Source organism: Molossus molossus, unplaced genomic scaffold (genome assembly GCF_014108415.1).
Source record: "Molossus molossus isolate mMolMol1 unplaced genomic scaffold, mMolMol1.p scaffold_m16_p_1, whole genome shotgun sequence".
Classification (NCBI taxonomy): domain Eukaryota; kingdom Metazoa; phylum Chordata; class Mammalia; order Chiroptera; family Molossidae; genus Molossus; species Molossus molossus.
The window spans coordinates 174298750-174322698 of record NW_023425344.1 but is presented as its reverse complement, the minus strand read 5'-3'; the positions used below and the strand labels follow the sequence as shown (position 1 = coordinate 174322698).

General features: G+C 36.8%; 2 protein-coding genes across 6 annotated transcripts in view; one reads left to right on the top strand and one right to left on the bottom strand.

The window, feature by feature from the left end:
• Positions 1–1546: 1546 nt before the first annotated feature.
• AQR (aquarius intron-binding spliceosomal factor) overlaps positions 1547–23949 on the top strand; it is a 90504-nt gene continuing 68101 nt past the window's right edge. For 2 of the 5 annotated variants that reach the window (XM_036259252.1, XM_036259246.1), the window contains exons 1-7: positions 1547–1780; positions 6126–6182; positions 9589–9629; positions 14339–14374; positions 17188–17308; positions 21334–21474; positions 23163–23231. In XM_036259252.1, coding sequence (XP_036115145.1) covers positions 1706–1780; positions 6126–6182; positions 9589–9629; positions 14339–14374; positions 17188–17308; positions 21334–21474; positions 23163–23231 — 540 coding nt within the window. In that variant the 5' untranslated portion in view covers positions 1547–1705. Of the gene's footprint in view, positions 1781–6125; positions 6183–9586; positions 9630–14338; positions 14375–15859; positions 16037–17187; positions 17309–21333; positions 21475–23162; positions 23232–23949 lie in introns of those variants that run through there. The other 3 variants (XM_036259261.1, XM_036259270.1, XM_036259278.1) reach the window with 3 other exon arrangements.
• Positions 6909–7306, bottom strand: LOC118628385 (60S ribosomal protein L36a-like). The gene has a single exon (XM_036259298.1). It carries the CDS (start codon positions 7270–7272, stop codon positions 6952–6954), a length of 321 nt encoding a protein of 106 aa, XP_036115191.1. The 5' UTR covers positions 7273–7306; the 3' UTR covers positions 6909–6951.

Genomic DNA, 23949 nt, shown 5'->3' with positions numbered 1-23949 from the left:
AATGGAATCTACAAACAAAATGAACAGGTAGAACAGAAACATTCTCATAGATACAGAGAACATTTTGTTGGTTGCCAGTTGGGAGGAGGGCTGGGGGAATGGGTGAAAAAGGTGAAGGAATTAAGAAGTACAAGTTCATTGCTAGACTGACAAACCTCAAAGGGAAAGGGGTTGGGGGGGGTGGGAAAAATAAACCAAAGAACTTAAATGCATAACCAATGGACACAGACAATAGTGTGGGAAAAGGTGGGAGGGGGGCGGGAGTGGGGAGAAGGGGGTCAATGGGGAAAAAATGTGGAACATCTGTAATACATTTTACATCCAACAATAAAGATTTAAAAAAAAAAAAAAGAAAGAAAGAAAAGAAAAGAAGCAATCCAACTTAAAAATGGGCCAAAGAATCTGAACGGAGGCTTCCCCAAAGAACATGTATGTATGGCAAATAAGCACATAGATTCTCAAGATCAGTCGTCATTAGGAAAATACAAATTAAAGCCACAATGAGATATAACACATAATTATTAAAATGACTAAAATTTAAAAGACTGATCAAACTCACTGTCGGTGAAGAAGAGGAGGAACTGGAATTCTCATCTATTACTGGAATGAATGTAAAATGATACAACTACTTTGGCAAACTGGCAGTTCCTTTAAAAGTCAAACATATACCTATCCTATGACCAAGCCAATTCACTCTTATGTATTTATTCAGAGAAAGAAAATTGTATGTGTATACTAAAGCATATGTACACAAATGCTCATAGAAGCTTTTTTTACAATAGCAAGAACTGGAAACAATCTCAATGTTTATCCACAGATGAGTGAGTTAACAAACTGCTGCATATCCATTAAATAGAATTCTCTGTAATAAAAAAGAATAAACTATTAAGACATCATTGACATGTATAAAATCTCAAAATCATTATGCTGAGTGAAAAAGAGAAAAAGTATATACTATATTGTTTTATTTATATAAAAATTTATAAACAATAAACTAAAATATACAAATATAGTGACAAAAAGCAGATCAGTGATTGCCTGAGAATGGTTGGGTACGAATGGTGATAGGGATAGACTGAAAAGGGCGTGAGAAAACTTTTAGGGGCATTAAATATGCTTATGATCATGATTTTGGTGATGCTTTCACGGATGTATGACTGAAAACGGATCAAATTTTACTCTAAATGTGTGTAGTTCATTATATGTCAACTTATATATCCATGAGTCTGTTCAAAATAGTTAAAACCAAGCCCCGCATTCTGTGTGTGTTTTTTGTTTTCCCCCCACTACTGCTTTCTTTTAAGGTTGAAAGAAACTTTAACCCCCCCAACCCTTAACCCCTGTACCATACCTAGAGAAACCCTCCCCTAGCACCACCTGCTTGGTTCCTCACCTAGACCTCAACACAGCCTGCTGGGTGTTTTCTCCGAGTTCCCGCTAGGGGGAGCATGCGCAGGAGGTCAAAGCCTCGCCTCTCTAGCTCAGACCCAACGCCTGCATAGACTTCCGGCCCAGTTCAGTACTGCTTCCGGGGGAAGGTCTGGGTTGCGATAAGCGGCCCTTGCGGAGCTGAGAAGTCTGAGGGTACCGGGGCGGAGGGATCGCGTTGGTAGGCAGCCGCAGCCGCCTCGTTGGGGAAGTGGTCGGGTTCACCGTTGCTCGGTGAGGTCCCTTCTTCTCCACGGGAGCGGAGCAGCGTGCTGCCATGGCGGCTCCTGCTCAGCCCAAGAAAATTGTGGCCCCTACGGTGTCCCAGATCAACGCGGAGTTCGTGACCCAGGTGCGATGGGGCGAGCCCGGCGTGTGTGAAGGGAGCACGCGCGGGGTGCTGGGGCTGCCTTGGGGAGAGAGGCCTTAAAAGAATCCTGCCATGCGGGGTTGGCTGTGGTCGCGCCTGTCGTTGGAGCAGTGGGTCCCCGGAAGAAGGAGCACCCCGGTGCACCTTAGACTGGCCAGAAGCCTTCCTAGCAGAGGTGATGCTCAACTGATGGTTGAGAAAGGAGTAGACTTTTTCTTGGCCGTAGAATAACCTGGGTTTTTGAGTGGAGTGACGAGAACCAGCTCCGAATAGGTGCGTCTCTGAAGAGAGCAATGTCGTGGTCTGGGACCCTTTATATAGAACCCATTTACTGTATTGCGTTGTAAACCACGGTTCGCTTTGAATAGGGAAACCATCCCGTAGCCTCGGCATCATTCCTAATCCCTATCTGTTGCTTTGGGTGTTGGATACGAGTGCAGATAGTTCAATGCTGAAGTTATTACTCCACCTGCTTCCTGGTCCCTGCCTCAGCGAATTTGCCAGGGCAGAAGTCTTGGACTCATCGAGTGCTCCCTTTACCTTAAGCCCGGTTGCCAATGATTGCCACTTGGACCTAGGCATCCTACCTAACCTGTCTCTTGTCTTTCCTCCAGCCCATTCTTCATATTGCTGTCAGGGGGATTTTGCACAAATGCAAATCTGATCACATTACTTACCTTCTTCAGATCTTGAAAGAGTTCAAGTGCCCTTAGAATAATGACCCACATGTTCAGAGTGTTGTGTGATCTGGCCTGTGCTTATATCCGGCTTCCTCTCTCATTCTTCTCTCTTTCTAACTCTGCTTTAGCCATACTGAACTGCATTTATTCGAATGTGCCTTCCTATTTTAACCTCCTGGCCTTTGGACATTGTTCCCTCTGCCTGGAATCCTCCCACCCCCACTCCATCTCCCTTCCTTTATATGGTTATTTCAGTATTGTTTATCTTCATTACTTTGGAGAAGCTATTCCTGACTATTTAGACTAGATCAGATCTTCCATTTTCATTTGCATTTGTGTGTGTGTGTGTGTGTGTGTGGTAAAAGTCATTTATTAGTTTCTTTCTCTCATGGAGCTTATATTTTAAAGGGATGAGCCAGGAAAATGAAACAAGGTGTTGTGACAGAGACTGGGGTGAGGTATGAAAGGTAGTCAGGAAAGTCCTCTCTGAGGTGACATTTGAGCTGAGTCCTGAATGCAAAAAAAAAAATCCAGTCCTGGGAAGAGCAGAAAAATGTCCAGGGAATAGCAAATGCAAATGGTCTTACTGTGTGAAGGTAAAGAAAGCCAGGATGAAACACACACACACACACACACACACGCAAATGCAAATGGTCTTACTGTGTGAAGGTAAAGAAAGCCAGGATGAAACACACACACACACACACAGAGAGAGAGAGAGAGAGAGAGAGAGAGAGAGAGAACAACAAAGAAAAGAAAGCCAGGATAGTGAACATAAGAAGTGAGAGGGAGAATGGTATGAGATGAGAACAGAGTATGTGGGGACCAGATCATATAGTTTTGGAGGCTGAGGTACGAAGTTTGGGTTTTATTCTAAATACAGAGTTGGCCTGGCCAGTTTAGCTTAGTGGTTAGAGCATCGGCTGGCGGACCAGAGAGTCCTGCATTCGGTTCCTGCTAAGACCATGTACCTCCGTTGAAGTTGGGGTCGTGTGGGTGGCAACCGGTCGATGTGTCTCTCTCTCATGTCAATGTTTCTCTCTCTCTTCCTTCCTCTCTCCCTCCCACTCTATCTGAAGATAAATACAAAACAAAACAACAAACAAAAACTCAAAAAAGATTAAATACAGAATTTAATTGCAATCCAGTGAATAATTTTTAAGGAAGATCACTGTGGCTAATGTGCCACATTAATTAATTGAATAGGGGTAGGAGAGCAACAGTAGTGACAGGGTTACCAGGTAAGAGATGATGGTCGTCTCTACTGTTAAAGGTCAAAGTAGACAGATACACTCTGAAACTAGAGGCAGTAGGATTTCGTGGTGCTTGTGGAGGGATGGAAGAGACAAATTGAAGATAGTTTGAACAACTGGGTGAATGATAGGGACATTTGCTGTGTTAGGGAAGACGAGGAAAAGAGAAGGTTTAGTGGAGAATGTCAGGATTTCTGTTTCGGCCGTGGTAAGAATGATTTGCCTGTAGACATTCAATTGATAATGTTGAGAAGGTTGTTGAGTATGTGAGTCTAGAGCATGTTGGCAAGATCTGGATTTGATAAATTTGGAAGTTATTCATCCAAGATGGTATTTAAAACTGTAGGATTGACTGAGATGTCCTACAGAATGTTGTTTATAAACATATATTTATATCCAGCTTATCCAGCTTTAGATTGTGAGAGCTGAGGCTAGGGACTGTGCCTGTTTTATTCCCCTGTACTGCCTGCACCTAGCAATTGTTTTAGGACACATAGTGTGATGCATAAGTATTTGCTGAACGAATGAATGAGTGAATTAATGAATAAATGTACCAGGGTATTAAGATGTAGTGGGAGGAATTAACATTCTTAGCACTCTTGGGCCATAATAGCAAACATTTATGCTTAATATTGGACAGATAACCATTTTGGGCTACTTAGGCTGCAAAGGTGAAAATGTGATCCTTATCTTCAGGGAGTTCACAGTCTGTATACGGAGACTTATCCCCCAGTAGGGGGCATTCAGGAGGCAGCCAGTCAGTGTTTCTCTCTCTCCCTCTCCCTCTCTATCTAAAAATCAATAAAAAACATTAAAAAAAAGAGAGAGACTTATTTTGAACAATCTTTGCTGTCATAGCTAATACTAAGTGGAGAATGGGAAGAGTTTTTATTTTACATGAGACTAGAGAGTGTGGGGAGGGTGATATATTCCTGGAGGTGGAGATGTCTGAGTGGTCACAGGTTAGACCCCAAGAAAAAGGAGAAACTCAGGAAAAAAAGACACATGATAGATGCTAATAAATGTTTGCTAGATCTTTAATCAAGTAGAAATGTACAGTAGGCAGTTTGGATCAGAAGGTAGGATTTACATATTTATTTGGAAGTCCCTGAAGCCATCAAAACAGATCAGATTCAGTTCTCTTAATGTTAGGAAAAGAAGGCAGAGTTTTGTGATACCCACAGGGAACAGAATAAGAAGTGAGAATACCACAGAATAATTAGGGGTGAAGTGTTTTCTTTTGGGTTTGAGGGTGAATGGTAATTTGGGAAAGTGTCATATAAGTGGGCCATTATTGTAATATTTTCGAGAATTCCTCAGGGCCAAAGTCCTCACTGCTTGGGAGGATCTTTAAGTGTGTCAACTGTGATAGATATTTGGCTATAGTATCAAAACAGACATAGGTCCCATCTCTTAAGTGTTCCAGTTGAGTGATAATAAGCAATCAAATGATTAATAATACAGAAAGACAAGACTATAATAGAGTTATTTACAAATTGAAGAGAAGGAAGAATCAATTGACCACCACCAGGTGGTGTTGAAGAAAGCCTCATAGAAGAGGTAACGTTTCAGATTTTACTTCATTTGTCCATCCATCATCTATCATTTGATTGCCTCCAATATGCCAGACACTGCATATAACCATTTTATAAACTTTGTCATTGCCAGAGTTTTCTATTTTTGAAGAGATTGTAGTTTAGGGTTTTTTTTGTTTTGTTTTGTTTTTTAAACAGTATTTCAATAAGACCATGTTGTTACTTGAATATTATATAATCCATCTAAGTATCTGGAAACATTGTATATATGTGTGTAAAATTCACAATTTCCAGGTAAAACCCAATCTGCTGAAATATAACATACTAACTCTTATTCTCTGTAATAACCCACTGATAGACTACAATTTCTTTAGTTTTTTTTTAGGTAAGTATGGGTGTGTACTAACCATTTAAAGATTAATTTTATAAATCAACATTTCTGAAGATTTTGATTCTGGTTTTTAGTACTAGCTCCACTGTTAACAATTATAATATTGGGCAGCTCACTTAATTTTTCTAGACATGGCTTTCCTTATCTCTATGCTGAAGATGTTTGACTGGTTATTAACTTTGCTCTGTTGTTTCCCCATGTGTGGTTAAAAAGTATGTTATGTTGTTGTTGTTTTTTAAAATTACAATGGCAGCTTACAGTGCAGGACATTAATGGCATTTAGTAGGTTGTGGCAAAGGGTGTGAACTGGCCTGCAAGCCCATATGATCCCCTCAGAAGGTAGAATTACTGTCCCCTATTGTCAGTAGTACCCTGTTAAGAAACAGCTTGTCACTGAATGATCTCAGTCTTTTCACTTTGCAGTGGTATTAATCTATGACTTACTGTTTTTACTGTTTACTTTTGCAGTTAGCATGTAAATACTGGGCTCCCCATATCAAGAAAAAATCACCTTTTGATATAAAGGTAAGTATTTTTGGTTTGCAACATACTTTTTAAAATAGATATGCTTTTTGTATCTCTTTTTAAAAGCTAATTTGCCCTGGCCAGTTTGGCTCAGCGGTTGGAGCATTGGCCTGCGGTCCGGAGAGACCCAGGTTCGGTTCCCGCTAAGGGCACGTACTTCGGTTGCAGTTTGTCCCCGGCCCTGGTTGGTCGTGCGGGTGGCAACCACTCGATGTGTCCCTTCACGTCGATGATTCCCTTCACGTCGATGTTTCTCTCTCTCTCTCCCTCCCACTCTATCTGTACAAAAAATGGAAAAATATCCTCGGGTGAGGATAAAAAAAAAAAAAAATTGAATTGTGGCCCTGGCCAGTTTGGCTCAGCGGTTGAGCATCGGCCTGCGGACCAGAGAGTCCTGGGTTCAGTTCCTGCTAGGGGCACGTACCACAAAAAAAAAAAAAAAAAAATTGAATTGTGGTGTTTAAGGCATCTTTAGTCAAACTGAACTTAACCCAAGATTTGAGCTTAATTATTTTAAATATACTTTGTTTTGTCAGCAACCCCGTTTTATTCATCAGGAGGATATCAGTAAACATGGCATATATTATTCATTCTTAATTATCAGCAGGGTTGCTTTCTCTTATATGCTAATTGTATACATGTTTGTGTTTGTATATGTTGGGTTTGGGGGTTCCTAGGAACATTTTTTATTAATAACAAAAATATCTTTTTTTTTTTTTTTTGATGTGAACATATCCTCCAGATTTTATTGTCACATAAAATATGAAGCTTAGAACTGGATCACTTGGCCCTTTCTCTTCTTATCTCCTCCTAGTTCAAAATGCTTGCATCTCTTGATAGCCAGCATTCTCTTAGATCTGCAGTTGGGCTCAACACATTCAAGCCTCAGCACAATCTTCTTTGTAGTTTTAGCCTTTTTGCGGAAAATCGGCTTAGTCTGCCCACCATAGCCACTCTGCTTCCTGTCGTAACGCCGCTTTCCCTGCGCATAAAGAGAATCCTTGCCCTTTTTGTACTGTGTTACTTTATGGGGTTGATGCTTGCCACACTTCTTACAGAAAGTCCGGCGGGTTTTAGGAATGTTCACCATGCTTGCGAGAGCGCTATCGGCACGCAAAAAGGACAAAAATATCTTGATGACACTGCTAGATCGAGTTGAACCTAATTACATTTAGGTTTTTAGAAATTAAATGAATATGCAGGTTGTTTTAGTTAATACAAGTAATAATTCTAGATGAATCTGCATATGCCTATTTAGAAGAACTTCATTGTGGGTTGGTATTTAAGGAAGATTACTCCTTAATTTTATTATATAATTTGAATTTTGATGAAAAGAAAAGCAATAACAGAAAATTTCATGTAAAATAAACAAAACTTGCTTGCCTCATTGTCTCCCTCTACTACCCACATTTATTTAACAAATATACTCTGAGCAGTTAGAAGACATTATAGTTACCATAAAATAATAATATACCATGTTAAAGCACTTCATAATTTTACAGTAGGATTTTTTATTTTATTTTTTTGCTATTGTCACTAGTACTATTACTTCTACTGATCACTATTAAAAGCTCACCACATGCCAGGACTTGCACTAAACTCTTTGCATGCGTTGTCTTATTTACAACAGCCCGTGGGGTACTTTGTATTATTAGATGCTTTGTGTAGATTGGGAAACAGCCTTAGAGTGGTTAGGCAGTGGCAGTCCTAGCCATCAACAGTAGAGATGAATGGTGTGAACCTGGCTTCCAACTCCAGAGCCTAAATTCTTTAGTAGTACACCATCCTGCCCACCCTAACCTGAATAAGAGGACATTCTGAGGCTTTATCATATGTATTTGGAAAACTGTAGTTAGCATTTTTAATTTACTTTCCTTCTGGCTTTTTAAAACTCATTTTTATATTAGATTGAGTCTGATAATATTTTTACACTCTAAGTTTTAAAAAATCCTGATCTTACGATCTTTTATTTTCCCTAGAAATAATACAAATACATAATTTTTAAAGTTAAATTTATTGGGGTAATATTCGTTAATAAGATTATGTACGTTTTGAGTGTACAGTTCTGTAATGCATGATCTGTATATTGCATTGTGTGCTCACCACCCAAAGTCAAGTCATCTTGTCACTATATATTTGACCCCCTTTACCCTTTCCTATCCCCGCTTCCCTATGGTAACCACCATACTGTTGTCTGTGTCTATGAAGTTTGTTTTATTTGTTTGTTTGTATTTGTTCATTTGTTCCTTTCTGTTTTGTATCCCACATGTGAGTGAAATCATATGGTTCTTGTCTTTTTCCATCTGACTTATTTGGCTTAGCATGATACTATTAAGATCCATCCATGCTGTCGCATATGGAAGTTGTTTTATCTTTTCTTATTACTGAGTATATATGTACCACATCATTTTTTTTTTTATCCTCACCCGAGGACATTTTTCCATTTTTTGTTCAGGTAGAGTGGGAGGGAGAGAGAGGAACAGAGAGAGAGAGAGAGAGAAACATTGATGTGAAAGGGACACATCGAGTGGCTGCCACCCGCACAACCGACCAGGGCCGGGGACAAACTGCAACCGAGTTATGCGCCCTTAGCGGGAACCGAACCCGGGTCTCTCAGGACCGCAGGCCGACGCTCTAACCGCTGAGCCAAACCGGCCAGGGCCCACATCTTTTTTTAATCCTCATCCAGGGATATGTTTTTATTGATTTTAGAGAGAGAGGGAGAGAAAAAGAGAGAAAGAAACATGGATGTGAGAGAGAAACACCCATCTGTTTCCTCCCATACATGCCCCAACCAGGGATTGAACCTACAACCTTTTTCGTGTATGGAATGACACTCCAAGCAACTGAGTCACCTGGCCATTGCTGTACCACATTTCTTTAATCCAGTCATCCATCAAAGAACACTTAGATTTGAACACATTATTTTAATGATTCTTTTTAGGACTTTTTTTTTGTACTTCAGATAGAGTAGGAGGGAGAGAGGGGGCAAGAGAGAGAGAGAGAGAAACATCGACGTGAGAGAGACACATCGACTGGCTGCCACCCACACTACCCCAACCTGGGCTAGGGACAAACTGCTACCAAGGTACGTGCCCCTAGTGGGAACTGAATCCGGGACTCTCTGGTCCGCCGGCCAAGGCTCTAACCACTGAGCAAACCAGCCAGGGCCTTTTTAGGACTCTTTATGTAGATATTTATTATTTATGTTTTTCTATTTTGCTTTCTGTTATCACATTTTGAGGAATGTAATGGGATTATGAAAAACCTCTTAAGTATTATTTCAGTGGCAGTAATATTTGATAGCTTTTCTAAACCAAATTATTTTGTGTAATCTCAGTAATTGAAAAATATGTATGAAAATAGTTGTTTGAGATAGTAAACATTTTTATATTTTTAATAACAGGTCATTGAAGATATATATGAAAAAGAGATTGTCAAATCAAGGTAGGAATGAGTTTAATTTTCATATTAGGGATTAGATGGGACTAACTTAGATTTTATCCCAACTTCTTAATAAAATATGATCATAATTAGAATTTTCTTTTCTGTTTTGGTTTGGTCATCAGGGAAATGATGAGTACAAAATCTTTAATTTAGCTGTTAAAGAGTCATAAGAGTTTATTTTGTTTTTGAAGGAAATTAAGGGAAGTCAATATGGAAATTATTTCAATTCAATTTTCTCATTTCCTGATTAGTCTTTTAAAAAGATTATTTAAAAAAAATTTTTAAGTAAAACATAATTAAATACAAAATAATAAATATGTATTTTATACATAATGTATAAATATATAGTAAAAATAAAAACTTTTGAACAATATATAGAAGGGGATAAGTATAAATAAACCTTCTTTCTTGTCTCTTAACCTTCAGTTTTTTTATATATATGTGTGTGTGTGTGTGTGTGTGTGTGTATTTACACTTATGTTTATGTTTATATATATGTTCCAGTCTACTTCCACTCCAGATTTTTTTTTTTAAATAAGAAGGAGTTTTCACTCTACATACCATTCAGCATCATGTTAAACACAAAAAAACGAAAACAGTGTTTCTTTGGTATATTTTCATACCTGCAACTGTAGATATATATGCCTAGTACGTATTTTAAAAGGATAGTTGATTAACTATGAAATAGAGGCATCTATGTTATAAATGTAACAAACGTTATAAAATGTCAGATTTGATATTTTTCGTGTGTTTGAGTTTTATGAGGTAAATTTTGCTAAATATTGTAAAGGCAAAACCATGACAATGTCAAAATAAGAGACTAGCTGCTTCATTTCAGGGATTGTTGTTTGGCGAGCCTGCAGAAGTAGGCAGGGCCAAAAACCATGTTTAATAATTTTTTTTAAAATTTGAAGAGTAAGGGGAAGCCAGTGAAGAGTAAGCACAATGGCAATAGTTTTAAAGAAGAATTTGGAGGGGGTAAGAGGCAGGAAGTTAGTTAAGTGAGTATTATCATAGTTAGTTTATATATATGAAGATGAAGATGACTTGGATTAGTGTGGAAAGTTGGGATGGAGAAGAGATGCTAATTTCAGAGAGAAGAGATGTTTGGTGGTTGGATGTGCTGAGTGAGGAAAAGGGTGGAATTAATGATGACTCCAAGTTTTTGTCTTAGGTTGCTGGGTGATTATTACTGACTTTTGTTATTGTTGTTGGGTGGGATTGGGTGTTGATCATTAAGTTGCTTTTGGAAATGTTTAATTTTTGCTGCTAACAAGCCATGCAGATGGAGATGTAGAACAAGCAGTTGGGTATCTAGAGGTAGAGCTTAAAAGAGAGGCCTGGGTTGAGCCCACTTTGTATCAACCACATTTGCAGTGCTAAGGATACAACAGGGCAGTTTAAGTCTCAGCTTAGGGAGCTTCCTGTCTGGACACAAAAAATTACACAGATATGTAATGTGAACTGGTAGTAAATGCAAGAATTAAAGTGTGGTAAGAATTCAGTGACAAAGGCTGCTATTTTGGATTGAATGATCAGGCAAAAATCTTCTGAAGATATGATATTTGAGCATACACACACACACACACACATACATATATATATATACATACATACACACACAACTGATTTGTTGGTCTGAGGATGGGTATGGATGAAATTACCTGAGGTAACTTAACTAAAGATGATCAGGTAGATAAAATCTAGGATCCTTTTCCCTTATACATTAAGGATATACCAATCTGAAAATTATCTTGAACTTTCAGGACTAGACCTCTGCCTCTTTTTGGAACAGGCTTTCAGTCCAGTGGATAGCAATTGCTTGTGTGTTTTGTTTGTTTGTTTGTTTTATTTGGACCTTTGTTCCTCAAAGGCAATTTTTGTATAACTAAAAGCTGCCACTGATTTTTAAATTATATAGACTTGGCTACATTATTTTTAATTGCAGAAAGAGGGAACTGTTGTCAGTTGGGCTTACTTAGATTTACCTTGGCACTTTTAACAGCCATATTCCCATCTTGTACATATTTTTAAATATTGGAATGCAATGAAATGATTGCGTTCTCCCCCAAGTCTCAAAATTCAAAAAGTTAAATGTGCTTTTATAACATACAAACTATAGTGTATATTTAAAAATGTAAATGATTATTTTTTAGACCAGTGTTTTGTGGAAGCCCTGTTGCTGTGTTAGGTATGCATAGCATCTTCATTATTGGGGAATGACTAGATGTCAGGTTTATTAATGTGTTTGTAGCCTATAAAAATAGGCAGTTTTAATATTATAAATAAGGCACTCTTAATGTTATACATTAAGATTCTTATAATACTCATTTTTGGGCATCAACCCTATGTCCCTATGAGCCATCTGGGAATTAAATCAGTTTTTAACATGGTATAAATGACCATTTTTAGGATCTCAGAATTAGATCTTAAAATATCATATTTTCTGATCATCCCTGTAATGTGTGGTATATTATACAGTTGAGTTCATTTGCTCTCCTTATCATTATCAAATTTGGCAAGGTCATCTTAATATATTTTTGTTTGATTTTACAATGTTAAAAGTAATTGTTACTTCTTGAGTGCTTACTATTTGTCAGATTCTGTTCTGAGCACCTTGCATATAGTAGCTCATTTATCCTTACAACAACCCTATGATAGTCACTGTTACCCTCATGTTGTGAGTGAGGAAATCGAGGTACAGAGAGGTCAAGTAACTAGCCCAAGATGTTTTCTAGTAGTTAGAGGCAGAACCAGGTATTAAATTCTTGTCTCTGACTCTTTTCCAATACTCTGTTCTTAAATAGGACAGGGTTCATTGCCCTTTAGGATGCTGAACCAGCACATTTTGGTATGATTATTAATCCTTCATGAGTTTATCCAAGTGGTTTTTATACTAGAAAAAAAAAGTGGGGGTGACTTACAGAACAATTTACTTTTGCCAGTATTTACATTTATTTTTATTTAAAATGTTTAAACACCTTTACTATGAAATAGAAAAGGGCATAAAACAGAAATGTATAACTTTCTGAATTATTATAATTCATAACACCATCAACGTAAAAAAAAAGAAAAAAAAACTGTCAGCATCCCAGAAGCCCTTGTATGCTTCCTTTACCATTTTAATATGTAAGTATGCATATTAAATTACCCAATTGTAGGAGGATTTAATGAAATTTATGTTAAACCCTTGGCACAGAGGCACAAAACATGCTCTCAGTGAATACTGGTAACTTAATAATAATAACCATCCCAGAATCCTTTATTACTTATATTTGTCATTGTTGCTTTTAACTTTTCATCTTTATCTTTAAACGTCTTCTGTAGTGCTAGACCTATTTTTATATTTTATATGTACACCTTTACTTAAGCTCTTTACTTTATCTGTCACAGATTATTGGCAGAAGCATAAAATTCCACATTTAATGAATACCACCAGGATTACTATTTGCTTTATCTTGACCTATTAAGACAGATTTTTCACTTCTCCAGTCATCCAAAAAAAATAATAAATAAGTCACTCTACCTTTTTTTGTACCTGAGGAAACTGAGTCCTAGAATGTTTAAAAGATGTTGACCAGGTAACATAGAATCATGACTAGAATACTTACCTATCTGTCTCACGAGCCAAGATTTTCTTTCTACATCAATGAAATCCTATTTGTGGCTCAAATGTGAGGCTGCAGTTATGTGCAAAATGGGCAGTGAGTGAATTCTGCTGTCCAGCATGCAATTAAAGTGAATTGTCTGTAGCGAGAGATCTAGAGGGTGTCACAAAAGATAATGATTCCTCCCAGTGGACTGGCTCGCTGTGGAAGCCAGTATCTTGACAGTGTTCTATCTTTGTGCTTTTGCACAGGAAAAACCTTCATTTCTTTCTCTCTGAAGTTCTTTGACATTGCTTACTTAGTGAAACTATCAGAAATCAGTGGAATAAGATTTTGACAGGGTAATGTTGTCTTAGGTTTTATAAATTCATAACACATTTAATTTTTAAAGCTAGAGGCTATTATCTAGTGGTAGTGTCCTGGTCTGGCTACTTTGTTTCTAATGTACAAAATTATAAAACTAAATTAGTGAATGTTTGACCTGCCTTGGAGAGAGACCCTGTAACTACAGCATGGTTTATTCATATAAAATGAAATACTTCTTTTAAAAAAAAGATAATAAAGAGAGATGTCTGATATTCCCTCCACAATTTTTTTAATATTTTAGACTTAATGTTAAGACGACAAAGCATGTGAAAAGCCTGATTCCCATGTTTGTGACATATATATATATATATATATATATATATATATATACACACACACACACATACATACACACACACGTGTCTCTTGTGCTTATAGGAGAGCATGACTTAAGCAGAATGTTTCCATTTGAATATTAAGTGAAAGAATTTTGGTCATTTTTAAAAAACTGAGGCAGGCTAGCATTTGGCAGTTGTAATCCAATATTATGAATATAAATGAACATTAGTGTTTTGATTAGAATTATTTGGCTATGAATCTATGTGTTATATCCTAGTATGTCATGGTGCTGATTGTATTTCTTTCATGGGTAGGATAAGAATTCACTTGTTACTGTTCTTAGGAAGTTTTTAAAAATAAAGTGTTCTGAAACAAAACACAAACCAAAAAATATATAAGCAAAATTAGCTTTTATTAGTGTATATCTAAATATGATTATTATTTTTATAATTTTAGGTTTGCCATCAGAAAGATAATGCTCTTGGAATTTAGGTGAGTTCAAAGTCTTTGAAGAAGTTAAAGATGACAACATGATTTAACTTTTAGCTAAATTTTTATACATTTCTCTGAATAGTTAAGAAAATAATTCTAAAGTTTTGAAGATTTATATTTTTGTGACTTGATTATTTTGGAATATATGTATGATAGCCTTTGTTTTCAAAGATGATGCCCCATTGTCAGTATAACTTGTATTTTGAGTTGTTTCTCACTAAGTAAGATAGTGTGTGCTGAACAATTTTTGAACTCTAACTTGGTTCCTCTAGTCATCAGTGTAAGTAAATTGGAGTGCATTCTATAGCTATTTTGTTCCTTCCAAGCTAAGTTGCTGTTACCAAGGCATCTTTGTTCTGACCTAACTACTTATAAATATTTCAGACTAAAGAGAATGTACAATTTTTAGATCACAAAGATAGATTAGGTTATATTTCAAGCAGATATTGCCTATAGGCTGGAAATAAAATCTAGGGTTGTTGTTTATGATGGTAATATTTACCATTTATTGAATACTTGTACTAGGTAGGCACAGTGTTAAATATTTTACACACAGAGCTCTCATAGCAACCCTGCAAAGTCAGTATTGTACTTTCCACTTAGTGGAGGAAGAAACTGAGATCAGAGAGATTAAGTAATTTGTTGAACATAATGCAGTTAAGTAATTGGCAGAGCTTGGATGCCAGTGTCTGATGCCAAAGCTCATTTTTCTTCTCTACACTGCCTTGAGGTATAGTCTGTACCAGAGGTCAGAGTCTCTGTTTTTTTGTTTTTCTCTTTATAGATTTGAGAGAGAGAGAGAGAGAGGAAGGGAGAGGGAGAGAGAGATAGAAACATTGATGAGAGAGAACATTGATTGGCCACTTCCAGCATGCCCCTCCACTGGGGATTTGGCTTAGAACCTGGGCATGTGCCCTGACTGGGAATTAAAGCTCTTGGTGCGTGGATCGACGCTCAACCACTGAGCCACACTGACTGGGCCAGATTCTCTGTTTTAACAACTGTTGCTCTATACACACACTGATTTGATCCTCACACACACACAAAGGCATGAAGTTGGTGTTCTTATCAGTTTTATAGTGAGAAATTAAAGTTTATAGTTGTGAATTAACTAGTAAGTTGACTACCTACTATATGCAAAGAATTGTGTTGTTATTGAATACTTGATCTCATTTAAGGTCTAAATAACCCCAGTAAGATCTTCCTTATTTTATAGAGGAAAATACTGAGGCCAGAAGTTGGACCCATCTGGCCCTTAGGTTAATAATGCCCTTTCCATCATATCATGCCATCTTTCAAGAAGACAGGAAAAAATCAAGAGGATGCTGATATACAATTAGGATAAAACCAGAATTCTATGGTTCTGGCAAATAGAAGATAGTAAGAGCTTTGCAGGAACTGAAGGAGAAAGCAACAGAACAGATTGCAGGCACCAGTGGCAGTGAACAATCTTAATAACTAAAAAACTAGGTTGTTACCTTTCAGGGACTTTTATGTAATTTTTATGTGAGAATGCAGAGTTTGAACACAGCAACTGAAGAGCAGCAAAGAAAGATTGAAGATTTTAAAACCTACTGGAGAAAAAGGCATTACTTATAGAGGAAGAAGGAAAACAGATTGAATGCAAAATTCTCAATTGTAATAATAGAGAAGATAATAGAGGTTAGTACATAGAAAAAAAACTATCAACCTAGACAGAATTTTATAACTAGCTAAACTGTCATGAAATAAAGGTATTTCAGACACATTAACAGACTATTGCTAAAAAGAAGTTCTAATGGACATAAATCAGGAAAAAGGAATTTAAACTTGTAAGAAAGGAATGTAATGAATCTTCATGCATTTTATTTATGAAAGAGCACTTTAGTCTCTAACTTGAAACCTTTTGACCATTATTTTGAGTAAAATATTATGTATCCAGTTTCCTAAATTCTCGCAAATTAAGCAAAAAAGGATTGCTAAAGATGGACCTATGGAAATACTAATGTGAGCAGATCTTTGAAGCATAGAAGTAGTAGAAAAATTATAACATATAGCAGAATCTAAAACAGCTTTGTGTGTGTGCACGCACGTGTGTGATTAAAACATTACGCATGTGGAATGATTTAAAGTAGGAACAAAAGCCCTGCTTTTTAAAAATTATTATTATTAGTGTTTTAGAGTACAGCCCAGTACAGTAATTGATGTGTGTAATTACCCTGAATGATAAGAAATGACTAAGTCCTGTTTTGGAAATCAGAAATAAGGAATTTGTTTAGGAGTATTTTCACCAACATCTTAAAATAAAAATTTCGGAGGGGAAAATGCCAGTTATCTTGAAAACAGACTTATGTTGAATACCTTGTAAATTAAATATTACAGAGACTCTTTTTGATTGTTAAGTATCTAGGTTTCTGGAAGTCACTTGGTTCTGATAGGAGTCAGTGTTAATTTCTCTAATACATTTATCTGTGAAACTGCCCATCATATCATTCTGTTTTAAAACTTATATTGGTCAGATATTTTTATTTTTTGCTCTAGAACAAGCCTTAGATAAGGGCATATCTAGTATACCAATGGTGATAGTTACATGTAGTAACCTTTGATGCCTTCCTATTTAAAATATAAGGCTCTCATTCTCCAAAGCTGTATAAGTTTGTAGTCAATAGCAGTGACCTAGATTACAGGTAAATTTGTGAAGGATTCTCAGGTTATAAATATAGATACTCATAATGTTTTCAGGAAGTTGTAAATAATTATGCTTTTTCTGGTGAATGACATATTACAAGTGTCAGTAACTAATGAAATATTCTATACCTTTTCACTCTTCACAGCCAGTACCTTGAAAATTACCTCTGGATGAATTACTCTCCGGAAGTGTCCAGCAAGGCTTATTTAATGTCAATCTGTTGTATGGTGAATGAGAAATTCAGAGAAAATGTCCCTGCATGGGAGGTAAATTACTTCAGTCTGTGTTCTCTTAAGCCATTACAAAGTAGCCGAGCTTTTAACTGGTAATAAATAATGCCTTTAAAACAGAACTTGAGCCCTGGCCTATTTGCCTTAGTGATTAGAGCGTCAGCCCGTGGACCAGAGAGACCCGGGTTCGGTTCTCGCTAAGGACACTTATGTCGGTTGCGGTTTGTCTCCAGCCCTGTTGGGGTCGTGTGGGTGGCAGCCAGTGTATGTGTCTCCCTCACATCGATGTTTCTCTCTCTCTCTTCCTCCTCCACTCCCTCCCGCTCTATCTGAAGATAAATGCAAAAATGTCCTCGGGTGAGGATTAAAAAAAAACAGAATATGACCCAATTATAATGTCAATGTTGAGAAAAAGAATAGATGTATAACAAAATAATGTTAAATTTCATTTGGTTTCTATACTTTCTTCAAACTAATTTACTATTAATTTAAAAATTACGAACGTGGTGTTATTTTTTCCACTTTGTGCTTATAAAGACTTTTAAAATCAGATAAAGTTTATATTTACTAGTGCGAATAGATAATACTCAGATGAGCTAATATTTTGCATTGCCTTATTCATAACTGGGAGTATATATTTGTGGTTTTACATGTATAAAATAGCATTTCCAAATCAAGACATGTTTATATTGTAATTTCAGTTTTCTCTTTGTCTCTGCTCTGGGATCAGTTTTCCTGCTTTGAAATTTCTAATAGACTGACATTTTCTCTTTGTGCTTAGTATAATAGAGGCTTGGTCAGTAGAGGTTCAAAATCTGGGTTTACTTTGGCCACCATAACATGTTTCTTCCCTTTCAGCCATTCTTTTTTTAAATGAAAAAAGGCATGGATACTGGTCATCTCTTTTGAGGGACTGACCTCCAAAATGAAAAGGTGTTAGACTCTTTAAGATAAAAAGCATGGCCCTGGCCGGTTTGGCTCAGCGGTTAGAGCGTTGGCCTGCGGTCCGGAGAGACCTGGGTTCGGTTCCCGCTAAGGGCACGTACTTCAGTTGTAGTTTGTCCCCGGCCCTGGTTGGTCGTGCGGGTGGCAGCCACTCGATGTGTCCCTTTCACGTCAATGTTTCTCTCTCTCTCTCTTCCTCTCTCTCCCTCCCACTCTATCTGTACAAAAAAAAAAATTGGAAAAATGTCCTCGGGTGAGGATAAAAAAAAATTAAAAAAAAAAAAAAGATAAAAAGCATGGTTGCTTCTGTCAAATATTCATTAAGTGACTACTATCTTATGGCAGATTAGAGCTCAAAGTAAAATATGGACCTTGTTGTGTCTTACGATCTTAGGGATTTCTTGAAGTTGCTTCAAACTACTATAGGAAAGGAGAGGGGAAATCTTTTGAGCCAGAGAATGACTTGATCAGTTTACATATTAAAAAGACAGCTTTGGTACCCAAGGCAATATGCTCAATTAATATTTGACAAAGGTGGCAAGAGCATACAGTGGAGTAAAGGCAGCCTCTTTAATAAATGGTGTTGGGAAAATTGGACAGCTACATGCAAAAAAATAAAACTAGACCATCAACTTACACCATACACAAAATAAACTCAAAATGGATAAAAGACTTAAATGTGACCCATGAATCTATAAAAATTCTAGAAGAAAATGTAGGCAACAAAATTTCGGACGTCATACGGAGCAGAAGGCAACAGAAACAAAGGAAAAAATGAACACATGGGACTACATGAAACTCAAAAGTTTCTGCACAGCAAAAGATACAATAATCTAAATGGAAGGCAACCCACTGTATGGGAGAACATCATTGCCAATGATATATCAGATAAGGGGTTAATTTCCAATATATATAGAGTCCTCATACAACTCAACAAAAGGAAGACAAAGAACCCAATTAAAAAAAATGGGCACAGGAGCTGAATAGACACCTCTCCAAACAGGACATACAAATGGCCAAGAGACATATGAAGAAATGCTCAACATCACTAATCATCAGAGAGATACAAATTAAAACAATGAGATATCACCTCACACCTGTCAGAATGTCCGCCATCAACAAATCATCAAACAACAAGTGTTGGCGAGGGTGTGGAGAAAAGGGGACTCTAGTACACTGCTGGTGGGAATGCAGACTGGTGCAGCCACTATGGAAAACAATATGGTGTTACCTCAAAAAATTAAAAATTGAACTTCCATTTGATCCAGTGATCCCGCTTCTAGGAATATACCCTAAGAAGCCTGAAACACCAATCAGAAAGAATATATGTACCCCCATGTTCGTAGCAGCACCATTTATAATAGCTAAGATCTGGAAACAGCCCAAGTGTCCATCAGTAGACGAATGGAAAAAAAGCAGTGGTACATGTACACAATGGAGTACTATGCAGCTATAAGAAAGAAAGATCTCTTATCCTTTGAGACGACATGGAGGGACCTGGAAAGTATTATCCTAAGTGAAATAAGCCAAGCAGAAAAAGACAAATACCACGTGATCTCACTCATATACGGAATATAATGAACATAACAGTCTGAGGAGTACGGTAGACCCAGAAACATGGAAGTAGGGTACAGACTGACATCCCTCAGAAGAGGGGGTGGGGAGGTGGGAAGAGATAAACCACAGAACTTATATGCATGTTTGCATAACCAATAGACATGGACAACAAAACCGGGGATGGGGTCGGGGTGGGGTAGGGAGGTGGGTGCCAATGGGGTAAAAAAGGAGAAACATCTGTAACAAAAATATAAATAAAAAAATAAAAAGACAGCTTTGGTGATTTGAAATAGAGAAATGGCAATACAGATTAAGAGAAGAGGTTATACAGAGATTTAGAAAGTAGAATGGGTTGGATTTGATCTCTGAAGTAGCATTAGAGAAGGATGTGATTTTCAAAAACTTTCTAAGCTTGGACAAGTGAATATAAAAGATTATAATGCTCTTTACCAAGATAGGTAAAGAGGATTTAGGAGTACACTGGAGGGCACAAAATTGTTGAATTGAGTTTTGGATTTACCGAGTTAAAATTGCCTTTGGAATGTAACATTATTATTACAGAAGAATTTAAAGATTTGAGCTAAAGAGAGAAATCTGGATGGAAGAGGTGTATTTGGAATCATTAGCATTTGGTAGTTGAAGTAATGGGAGGGGTAGAAGAAGAGGAATGAGGCTAGAATCCTAGGAGCGCTGCTACATAAGTGACAAAGGAAGAGGAGCCTTCAGCACAGTGAACAGGAGTTGAGGGTGGGTAAGAGTCCATTGGACTTGACAGCGGCAGCAGCTTCAGGGGGCTGCTGTGGTGGAAGCTTGTTTTAGAGAAGTGAAGGAGAGCAACGAGTGTGGACCATGCGTTTGGAGCACTTGTCTATGAAAGAAGAGAGATGTGGCGGAAACTAGATAGAGAGGTAGATCAAAAAGAGACTTGAATACTTTTATATTATTTATATTTGTAAAAAACCATTGTTTACATATTAAGAGTAAAGGGGAGATGCTGTCCTTTAGGTTAGAGTGGGAGCATTGTAATTTTGCTAAAGATGTTTCTTTTGTTTAAATCAGAAGAATTAAAACACTTCAGATTCTTAATAAGACAATAAAGCATAAGCTAGTTACCGGCATAATTCATCCACAGAAGAAAAAATAAAGGAATTAAAGCCATTATTTTCTTTTCTTTATTGATGGGGCGGGGGGGCGGTGATGAGAGAGAACATCGATTGGCCTCCTCCTGCACGCCCCCCACTGGGGATTGGGCCCACTACCTGGGCATGTGCCCTGACTGGGAATCGAACTGGTGACCTCTTGGTGCATGGGTCGACACTCAACCAATGAGTCACACTGGCAGGGCTAACGCCGTTATTTTATTAGCCAAAGATTTCTGCAACTGTCAATAGTCCAGAAACCTATATTTAACTTGCTACCATTATTTATAAGTTAGCAAATAATCTTTTTTGTAATTACTTTTTTAATAGACTCCTAAAAAGTCTACCAGTATTTGTTTAAGGGAGAAAAAGAGGTGAGCAAGCCGTTTCAAAATGAATTTTTATTTTTTCTCTTTTCAGATTTTCAAGAAGAAGCCAGACCACTTCCCATTCTTTTTCAAGTGTATCTTAAAAGCAGCATTGGCTGAAACAGATGGTGAATTTTCACTCCATGAACAGACAGTCTTACTGCTTTTTCTTGATCACTGCTTCAATAGTTTGGTAATTTTACTTTATCTTTTGTGGGAACTTTCAAGTTTTCTTGTTCTTTTAAGTTGATTATAGATAAGATTACCTCTGTAGCCGACTCTCATTTATAGTAATGGGGAATGAGGATAATGCTAACAGCTTAATTTCAGCCACTTCTTAATCACCCATTTTACAAGATCTGTTTGCTTTTTAATAGATTTGGACTTGCTCTCTCCTTTTTTTCTATTAGACTCTAAGAAAAATGATAATGAGAACTGAAATTCTCCAAGGTACAGCAGCAAAGAGCCTGGTTAATAGGAACTTTGAGTAATGAGATCTGTGCTATAGCTACACACAAAAACAGTTTCGTTACTCTTCAGTCATACTTCACGCACAGGCTGGCAGGTCAGCAGGAGAGTTGTTTTGTGTTGACTGATTAGGGGTACTTGTGGATGATCTTTGAAAATCTCTTGGGCTGTATATAATACATTTCTAATTCTTCATAAGATTATCTTGTAAAAAATTAAATATTTACAATAATTAATATTTTATTTGTGCTTCCCTACTGTGGTTATCTGAAGGTATATACCTATTTATTTAAGGATAAGTGCTTCTGAATTGATAGTGCACTTAGACCCCTGCAGGAGGATGCATGAGGTTGTTCCTTATCCTGAAGACTGCATGTTGATTGACCGATGCTTATTACCCGTTTCTATGTACTACCTCCCATGGATCTTGTAAAGGCAAAAAAAAAATTTATCATGCCTCTATTGAATGCCTCTATTACCTCTTTAACATTTATTAAACTAATCAAAGCAAATATAAATAGATGCGATGTCTTATCAAAAATTGAACAGAAACAAGATTTTATTAGTTTGGTGCTAGGTTGAATTAACTTAAAATCTGGCTTACTGAAATAGTATTTTTTTTTTTTCAATATACTGTCAATTCTCATTTTCTGAGGCAGTTTATATTCTTTAAAGTAGCTGTGAACCCTGAATTAGCGAAACCTGAACCATTGCTCCTAAGGCAAAATATAGGGTTAGGTTCAGCAAGCCTCTTTGATCACATTTATATCAACCAGTCAATATATATCCTTGTTTTATATGTTTTTCTGTTTAAAGACGCCATATGTGACATACACTGTTGATTCATTAACGTTGAACTCATGGCAAACAGCTATAACTTAGGTATGAATGAACCTTATATAAGACACATATTTTCTCTGTAAGGCACATCATAGCCTTCTTGAGCCTAGGAACACTAGACAGCACTTCAACCCTGTTGCTGGGGACCATTTTAAATAGCAAAACCACCAAAAAAAAAAGCATAACAATGAAAAAGTACACTAAATAAACCAGGAAAAGGACACTTGTTTATAGAAGATCTGAAACAAGAAGACAGAGCTGGAAATGTGCATGTTGGACAACTCCCATTTTTCACTGCTCTGTGCTGTCTGGATGACTGCAAGTGTCGAGAGTATTGAATTAGGTATTACAAATACATTTTTGCAAGTAGGATAATTCACAAATATAGAAAGTGCGAATGAGGATTGTTTTAAAATAAAGTATTGAACTTCTTAATATTACAATGTCATTAATTTGAAGGTATTGGTGGCATGTTCCCCCCCAGAACTTGAAAAGGCGCTATGCTGCATATATAAAAACTTAGGTTAAAATGTTTGTGTGTTTATAAACTTGTTTTCTTTGTGCTTTAAACAGGAGGTAGACTTGATACGAAGTCAAGTACAACAGCTAATCTCCCTCCCAATGTGGATGGGCTTACAGCCTGTAAGTGTTTAAATTCTCAAATTTACTTGTATATATGTTATAAATGCAACATGTGGTTTTAGACTATGTAGTTTTACTATGAATATAAAATGATAACTAAATACCCCCTTTTCTGCTTAAAAATGTATATAATTTACTATGCATTATATAGTTTTTCAGTTTTAAAGTTCTTATGTGCAAGCTAATATATATCTTACCTAATTTCAGTATTGTGAGGTGAAATAAAGTAATATCTATGGGCCTTAAATTAGCAAAATGTGATTATTCTTATGTATGTCTTCGGATAAGACAATACAGAATTTAATTTTTTATTTTCCATGATTGGAATATACATACAGCTATAGGAGAAGGTCTGGATTATATTTAATATTAATGACTTCACTTTTTTATCAGGTACTTATTAGAAATACATACTAGTATCAAAGTCAAATTAACAGACCTTAGGGAGTAAAGTTAAAACTCAAATTTCAGAATAATGCTTTATTCAGATTGCCATTTATTGCATTTGAGTATTTTTGCATGCACTCAGATATGCAAGCTCATTCATAGGTACCAGTTGATGGGTATGAAAACAGACACATAAATGATTAATAGTAAGTTAAAAACTGCCAAGTGCCATAAGAATATGATGATATGTACATTGCCTTGTTCACTTGTAATACCTGTTTTATGTTCATTGTTTCAGACTCTATCTTCAAACTTTTTCAGTCATCTTGCT